The 8,504-nt window shown below is 37.6% G+C and overlaps 2 protein-coding genes across 4 annotated transcripts in view; both read right to left on the bottom strand.

Annotated features, from left to right (window-relative positions):
- Positions 1 to 2,607, bottom strand: part of hprt1 (hypoxanthine phosphoribosyltransferase 1) — an 8,426-nt gene extending 5,819 nt beyond the window's left edge. The window contains exon 1 of the mRNA XM_016446407.1: positions 2,432 to 2,607. Coding sequence (XP_016301893.1) covers positions 2,432 to 2,458 — 27 coding nt within the window. The 5' untranslated portion in view covers positions 2,459 to 2,607. The remainder of the gene's footprint in view (positions 1 to 2,431) is intronic.
- A 983-nt stretch (positions 2,608 to 3,590) lies between these two features.
- The window catches only part of phf6 (PHD finger protein 6), a 7,831-nt gene continuing 2,917 nt past the window's right edge, over positions 3,591 to 8,504 (bottom strand). The window contains exons 2-12 of one of the 3 annotated variants that reach the window (XR_001630746.1): positions 7,804 to 7,964; positions 7,461 to 7,562; positions 7,219 to 7,352; positions 7,088 to 7,134; positions 6,844 to 7,007; positions 6,556 to 6,699; positions 5,571 to 5,675; positions 4,843 to 4,976; positions 4,551 to 4,680; positions 4,188 to 4,340; positions 3,592 to 4,034 (exon numbers count right to left, since the gene is read on the bottom strand). Coding sequence is in view for 2 of the 3 variants with exons in the window: in XM_016446518.1 (XP_016302004.1) it covers positions 4,551 to 4,680; positions 4,843 to 4,976; positions 5,571 to 5,675; positions 6,556 to 6,699; positions 6,844 to 7,007; positions 7,088 to 7,134; positions 7,219 to 7,352; positions 7,461 to 7,562; positions 7,804 to 7,935 (1,092 nt within the window). In the remaining variant the exon portion in view is untranslated. Of the gene's footprint in view, positions 4,341 to 4,550; positions 4,681 to 4,842; positions 4,977 to 5,570; positions 5,676 to 6,555; positions 6,700 to 6,843; positions 7,008 to 7,087; positions 7,135 to 7,218; positions 7,353 to 7,460; positions 7,563 to 7,803; positions 7,965 to 8,504 lie in introns of those variants that run through there. The other 2 variants (XM_016446518.1, XM_016446517.1) reach the window with 2 other exon arrangements.

The raw sequence follows: 8,504 nt of genomic DNA, 5'->3' as shown, positions 1-8,504 counted from the left end.
TTCTCTCGGTTGGTTGTGCATCTTTTTCTTCCACACTTTTTCCTTCCACTCAACTTTCTGTTAACATGCTTGGATACAGCACTCTGTGAACAGCCAGCTTCTTTGGCAATGAATGTTTGTGGCTTACCCTCCTTGTGAAGGGTGTCAATGATTGTCTAAACGGAAGTAGACTAGCTTGTTTTTCCCATAAGTGTTATCACACTGTCCTTGAAGGTGTTTCAGACAAATAACGTGCAGCTGTCAGGAGAGGTTCGTCTGCTTACTGCTCCCCTCTGCTTACTGCTGGTATCTTGAGATTCAAACCCCAAAGCACAATCCACATCAATAGACATGGCTGTGATAAGACATGCATTTTAAATCCTAGTATGTAATGGCTGCATGCCAAAGTTTAGTTTCTCATATTGCTGCCGGAGCATGCATTACGTAAGTCTGTGTGCTGTCAGGTGAGCAGTGTTTCACACCAATAAAATTCCTGCTTTAGATTCACATGCATGTCACATGTCTTCTTTTAGCTGTATCAGAATATTGAGCCTTTTTTGTGCATTAAAAAAATGTTGCCTGAGGCAAATAAATTGGTGTTTATTATTGTACCTCTTCAGGTAACAGAATTCCCAGAGACTTAAGTCAACACAGTATGGTTGAAAATGCCTAAAGAAGGATGAAAAATCACCATGAAAAGAATCATAAACATGGGTCCACATGACTTGTGCACTATATTACATGCTTTCTGAAGTCATCTAGTAGAGATTATATGAGGAACAGACCTAAACTTAAACGGCTTTCTATTGAAGATCCTGAAATCCACCCTAGCTCACCTTGCTGTTCATCATAGTATGTGAGAAAAGCAATGTCCTTTCCATAAACAAACAGTATGTTGGAATTGGATCTTTTCAGTAATTCATTGCTCCAGTTTACAAAACTGATTTCCCAAAAGCATTGGAAGCATAATGGTAGAGACCACTGGTGCCAATAGTTTCTATTATCTTAGGCTTAAAGGGATAGTTCACCAAAAAAAAAAAAAGGAAATTCTGTCTTTATTTACTCACCCTCAAGATGTTCAAAATCTGTATGAGTTTCTTATTGTATGAGTATTTTGAAGAATGTTGGTAACCAAACAGTTGCTTGTCCCCATTGACTTCCCATAAAAAATGCTGGAAGTCAACAGAAGATACTCATACAGGTTTGAAACAAGTGGAGGGTGAGTAAACAATGACAGAATTGTCATTTTTGGGTGAATTATCCCTTTACAATGCTTTAAGAAAAAACAGCCCTGAATGATTCATTCAAAAATCAGACTGGGGTATGGTTCCCAAAAGCATTGTTTGCCAACTATGGTGGTAAGTTCTATTGAACTCTATTTGTAACGACGGAACTTGCCACCATACTGTAGTTGCTTTTGGGAAACGCACCCCTGGTTGGGTTCTTATGTTCAACTCAGGGACTCAATGATCTGTTTGCACCAGTTAACAGCTAACCAGAGGTACATATTTTCAGTGAATACTTGGAGTAGGATGTGTTCCTCAAGTTGTTATTGTGTGGTTTCAGAAGACTCGGACACAGAACACGAGTATTTGCAACTTTTAGGTGATTCTGCAGCCTTCTGAGACTTGATTATCTTCACTCACCATTCATTGTCCCATGGGACACGCTTAAAAACTGCTTTTTGAGTTTTGCAGGAAAAAGGAAAGGTATACTGGATCGCAACGACATGAGGCTGAGGTCAGAACTGACCGATTGATTTGTTTTGTTTTTTTCTTTCTGTGAACTGTCCCTTTAAGAGTGTAGCGCACCTTTTGATTCAGTAATAAATCCAATCACGCATTACAAAGCGCGGGATGGGTCGGTCTAAAATTATACCCTCAAGATAATATCTTAATTTAGGGCGGAGGAAGATGATTGACTCCCCTGAGTCTCTTTGAACAAAGCTGAGTCATTTCAATAGCTCACTACAGCATCCTGCCCACAAAGCCCGTTACATTTATTATCACTTTACAACAAACGGAAACGAACAGCGCTTTTTTACCTGAACCAAGGAAAGGATTTTTGCCTGAACGCGCTACCTTAATCGTCCATTTTCACCCATTCATCAGGGCATCTGATAAATCATAAAACCAAAATACAACCGAGCATGTGCAGCGTTTCTCGCGCAAAAGTCTGTTGCTCATTTTCCACTGGTCTTGTGCAGAAATGAATGGGCTGCATCGTGCTTTCCCTCCAGGCCCCTACACTTCACGGTAATATTATGTGCTAAATACACTTCTGTATGCAAACGGCACTATTTCTATGGATAAAAGGCATAGCTTACAGCAACAATTTAGCTTTTTATTAAAACACACTTCCTAATTATTCGTTTGGGTAACGTACAGTGACTAAGTAATCAAGTGTCGCGCTCCGGTGTAAATGATTGAAGTGTGTGTACAGCAACACCTACCACGACACAGGGGCTGGCAGACGCCATGTCCGTCCCGACCCAGCTGCTGCAAACGCCCTCGATTCTGATGAGAAATGTAGGGCGTAGTTGTAGTCCTTTCTATTCTCAATTTCACCTTTAAAGGACTGAGCGAGCACAATCCTGTAATCTTCCGCACATTACAATGTGGGTGTTTTAGCATTACATGAGGACTGGAGCCTGTCGACCAATCAGTGTTTAGCAGTGACAACGCACACGAATCACGTTCTAATTTTAAAGTGATAGAGCCACCAAATTACTGTGCGTTAATATGAGTAAGGGCATAGTAAATGTATTAAATACTACATTAAAATATTAACAGTGATATATCCGTCAAGCCCCAGTTAAACAATACAAATAAGAAAAAAATATAATAGTCAGCTACACATAACACATAATTAAATTATTCATTATTATAATTACATAACACATGGATGAAAGCCTTTTTTTTTGTTGTTAAATTTGTTCTCCAAACAATCATTTCTTTATAGTATTTACACTTTAGCTTTTGACCAGAATGCAATAAACCCAGTAGGATACATAAAAAAAAAAACTAAGAAAATGAAAACTAATTATGATCTTTTTCATAAGCAGGTTAGGATTGCCACATTTACATTGACATGTTAAATGTTTTAAACACTAATTTAAATATTTGTTAGCCAAAGTATTGGTTTGAAATTTCTGTTACCCATTTAATCTATATTTGATTCTCATTGTTTTACAATGCAGCAACACTTTATTTTAAGTGTCCTTGTTACATGAACGTACTGTAGTACATTATGCATAATTACATGTGGCTAACCATAAACTAAACATTATAGTAAGTACATGTTAATTACTATTACTCGGTATGAGTATTTATACTGCAACAAGGACACCTTAAAATGAAGTGTATTCTTCTTATTAATGGCAGGTCCCAATAAACGACAAATTACCCAGTAAACTGTGTTTTCTTCCTGAGCAGTAACCGTGAAAATGTCCAATAAATTAATTTAGTCAAGACTTAAAAATATGCATCAAGACGTTGACTTTAAAATATCCTGACATGAGCGACAAGTGCATTCCGATGTGAAACCCTGACTCATTAAATCCACTTAAATCTAATCATTATCATACAATCAAGAATATGATATTTTGTATTAAGCTTTTTCCTCAATATCTTTAACCATGTTTAAAAGCATCTGCCTTCTAGGACTCTTATTTTGAGTTCTTGCCACCAAATGGACAACTGAAAACACAAAGCACATAATGCCTATGAGCAAATGAGTATCTGCATATAGAGCAAAGAAAAAAGAAAGACCACCATGTGAGACGAAGTAAAGAAAAGTGCATGCTAGCCAATATTCTTTAATCCTGACCTGTACTATAAAGAAAACCACAGATATCCAATAGTACTCATGAGTATAATACAGTAATAAAATATAATACATGTAGCGAGAGAGAGAGAAAAAAAAAAATGGTAAAAGACAGTTTCATGACGGAGAAGGCTTATTAAACGTCATAGTTTGGAGATGCACTATAAACAGTCGGAGGGCAGTCTTTTTCAGAGTGGGTCCAGTCAAAGAGCAGTTCGCCAAAGAGGAAACTGGAGGTACAAGCACAAACAGATGACACTGTTCCAGCCGTCCAATCATATTGTTTGAGCATTATCAGTATACCATGTTTAAATAAAACCTATCCAGCTATGTTATGGTTTACACTGCAGTAACATATTGATAGCATTTGATAATGAACTTACATTCTCATTCACAATGTCCATGAAATACTGTTAAAGAGAGGAAAACTGAAATTGTCAGATATTGTGAACTGGGCCCCTAGTTTCTAATTGAGGATTATACAAAAATATTTCTTCTATCTGCATCATATCATGTCTTCCATCTTCATGCACCATCTGAAAAAAGAGAGTACTTTAATCTTCCTCATGTCCACCGATCAAAATATAACATTTGCCTGGTCCTGAATAATTATCAAATTCTGTCATGACAGACCGAACAAATCACACTGTAACAAGAACATCCAAATGAATCACTGTATCATGTACAATAACTAGTGTTGACATGAATTTCCCTTCCAAGGACACATACTGTATGCAGAATCTCACCTAGTTGCCATTGAGCTGCGGTGGAGGATCTGCTCTGTCGTCAATAGCAGCTTTCTCTTTACTGCGACTCTCTCTTTCCTCATCTTCCTCATCCCTTTCCTCATTTCCACTGTGATTCTTACAATAAAGCCTGGTAAGAACAACATAATGTTCATGTTATACTGTAAAACTAAAGCACAAGTGATAGCTGACCTGTTCAATATGTATATGGAATATGAAAACATTTGGAAAAAGCTGGTCAAAACGATCTTGCCAGACTAATCATTTGAATAAATAATGAAAACAAACATACTTGTAAATGCCTCTAGCCATATTCTCTATGTATTTGGCCTTGTCTTGCAGGCCACAGTGATAATGGTAGGTCTTTACGCAGGCTTTTATCTCGCATCCAATGGTTGCTCCAAGCTGGGCACACAATGTGCATTTCTGAAATTAACAAAAATGATCGAAACACATTAGGTGACTGTATGAATTAATATACCCAAATCATTCTGAAAACAAAGAATAATATATTTTTTTAAATTGATATATTTTGGTGTAGACCTATAGCAATATAGTTGATAAATTCTATATTAAATTAAACTAATACAGAATTATTTTAGTTATATTTTATGGAGCCGGCATATGACATGCAGGGGAAAAAAACAGTAAATTGTGCACACGATTTGCTCATTTGTTTCCTAGATTTGAAGTAAATCGTGCAAACAAAATTTGTTCCACTTCGTTTCTGCATTCTCATAAACCTGTTGCTGCTGTTACAGTATGTTATGGACAGAGACACTGGGTTTTATTTTGAGTTGGAAATTAGTTATACACACATTCTCAAAAGCCTCGCATGGAATAATTTTAAGTGAGACACATCTATATCAGTTTATAAGAATGCAATCAGGAAGTAGAAAAAAATATTTTGTGCACACAATTTACTTAAAACGGGGTGCAAGCGATTTACATTTTTTGTCCCTGCATGTCATGTGCGGGGCACCGTAATATTTATTTCAATTAAAATAAAAAAAAATTCACCATTCTTTTTCCTCTCTTGATTTCCTGGATAACCGTTTTAATGTCAAAATTCCCAAATTCGGCACGAGAGGTGGTGGTTAGCTGGACGGTACCCGAAGAAAAAAGCTGTGACAAAACAGAAATAGAATAGAATAGAAGAATAGAAGTTTTTATAATAGATGTTTTAACAGATCAGGCAGAATCAAATGTTTTCAAACCTAGAACATGAAAATAAAGGGGGAAAAAAAATAGAAGTTTTCAATACTAAATATCTTGTATATTTTAGATATTCGTTTACAAATATAAAAGTTTCAATGTGATTTATCAAAACAGTTAAAGAGTTCAATAGAGCACCCCAAAAGGATCATTTGCTGAAAATGTACTCACCCTCAGGCCATCCAAGATGTAGATTAATTTTTCTTTATTGGGAAAATGTAGCATTTCATCACTTGCTCACCAATGGATCCTCTGCAGTAAATGGGTGCCGTCAGAATGAGACCGTGTCTACAGCAGACGTGAACATTTTCACTCTGTTTTTGCTTGATCTGTACATATTTCTCACCTGATTCAGAGAAGATTACTTTTTTTTTTTTACTAGAGAAAGCAATATTATGGATAGAAGACTCATATTTTAGCCAGAAGCAACAGTTTGAAGTTAAAAACATCTCAATGATGGCTTTAATTTTTTTTCTTTTTTTTTTACAAACATGCAGCTTTTCGCTTGACAGTATCTTAGTAATTGATAGACTGGAGTTGTGTGGATTATTTGTGGATTATTGTGATGTTTTTACCAACATTTTGAAATGATTCTGGTGGCACTCATCTATCCATTGGTAAGCAAGTGATGAAATGCTACATTTCTGATGAAGAAACAAACTCATCTACATCTTGGATAGCCTGAAGGGGAGTACATTTTCACTTTTGGGTGAACTATTCCTTTAAGAAATAAAACTCTTAATTTGTCGTTTAAATGACTCATTGTTTTTCAGTACTGAAGAAGCCTTACCATGCATTTGTAGTGGGCAGCAACCTTCTTGGCATTGTCCGAGTGGAGCACACCGCGTGTTTCATTCTCTTCTTCACCGGCATGACAGAAGCCACAGCGAAGGCCTGAATCACTGGGGCTGCCTCTCAGAGGAGACCGGTCCCGCTGCGGCACACACAAGCACACGATAATTAGCATTAATTGATTTTCACCAACCACTGATACTCTGAAGCTTGTGTCGAATCACTTGTAATCCCTCATTTGGATTAAATATGGGTTATATCAGAAAAAGTAGATAAAGTGGCCTACATGCGAGGAGCTCTCCGTGTCATCATTGCCTTGCGATGAGGTGGATCGAGTGTCATCTGACTGTCCGCGTGACACTCCTCTGATTCTGCTTTTCTCGAAACGCCCCCTGCCCCTGCTCCTCGGTGGAGATGAATCAGAGTCATTGGCCGCAACTCCCTGTTCATCTGGGAATAAGAGCAAATCATTAATAAACGCAATGATTCACAAGCAGGTATCCAACATCCAAGTAGAGACAGCTAGTTACCATCACTGCCATCTTGAGAGGAATCTCTGTGTTTGCGACAGTAAACCCTAATTTGCAAAAATAAAGATTAAAGACATATAGTTATAAAACAGATGCAGTTTTTCGATAAGTGGCATTCTCATATTGCTTACAGGTAGATGCCTTGGGAGGGATTCTCCTTTGTCTGGGCCTTGTCCCATAGAGCGCAGTAGTAGTGGTATGTCCGCCTACACGTCTTTACATCACAGCCGATGGTCGCCCCGGGCCGGTGACAGGAAGTGCACATCTGAACAGGAAATCAGCACATGAGATAAAAAAAGCTGTATGTTCATTCTCTATTTTCAGCCTAAAGGAAGAACTGAATTGTATGAGAGCTGCTGGTCTGGATGCTTACTAGTTTATTTCCTCTTTTTATCTCCTTCTTTACGTCTTCAATAGAAAAGCCTCCAATGTTTTCACTGTCTGAGTGAGATGTGACCAAGGCTGATGAAAAAAGCTGAGTAAAACAATCAAGTGTCAAATGTTAGATATACAAGCTGTCAAATACATTTGTATACTTATTTTTTTATATATACACTATACCAATATTTTATAACACATCTTGTCAATGCACTCTATTCATATTCCCTAAGATTATTTTTGTGAAACTAGGAAAATAAATACATGTATGAATCAGAGCTTTTTTCACCCATTTTAACACTTATAAAAGAAGGCAAGCTAATGGCCAGCTGATGTACCATGCACTTGTGATGGGCTGCCACCCTGTGGTTCTCAGACACCAGTAATTGTCCACACTCCTTGTCCCGGTTGGTTCTACAGAAGGCACATTTTCGAAGACGTGCTGAAGCTCCTTTTCTCTGTCCTGACATGACCAGTTTTCACACACTCCACCTCTCCTCTGTTTTGAAGACAAGAACATTGTAACTGAACTGCAGTGTACTTGAAGGAAGAGGGAAGATTATTTTTGTGGTTCAGACCAGTGAAAAAATAAGCTTCTAAGCTTTGTGTGAGCGTACAGAGCAACAGATGGCTAAAATGCATGTTAGTATTTTTTTTAAAGGGGTCATATGATGTTGCTAAAAAGAACATTATTTTGTGTATTTGGTGTAATGAAATGTGTTTATGCAGTTTAAAGTTCAAAAAACATTATTTTCCACATACTGTACATTATTGTTTCTCCTCTATGCCCCGCCTTTCTGAAACGCGTCGATTTTTACAAAGCTCATCAGTCTGAAAAACGAGGTGTGCTCTGATTGGCCGAATACCTCAAGTGTGTGACGGAAATGTTACGCCCCTCACATACTGTTGACGCCGTGTCCCGGCCGGAGCGACGAGACAAAAACATTAAAACCCATTACAAACGAGGCATTTGTTGCATCCAGTGAGGACATAATTATGGATTATAATGACTTATACTGTCTTTTTACGCGTTGCATCG

The sequence above is a fragment of the Sinocyclocheilus anshuiensis genome, unplaced genomic scaffold, assembly GCF_001515605.1.
Source record: "Sinocyclocheilus anshuiensis isolate Anshui unplaced genomic scaffold, SAMN03320099.WGS_v1.1 scaffold227, whole genome shotgun sequence".
Classification (NCBI taxonomy): Eukaryota; Metazoa; Chordata; class Actinopteri; order Cypriniformes; family Cyprinidae; genus Sinocyclocheilus; species Sinocyclocheilus anshuiensis.
This window is presented reverse-complemented; position numbering and strand designations above follow the sequence as displayed.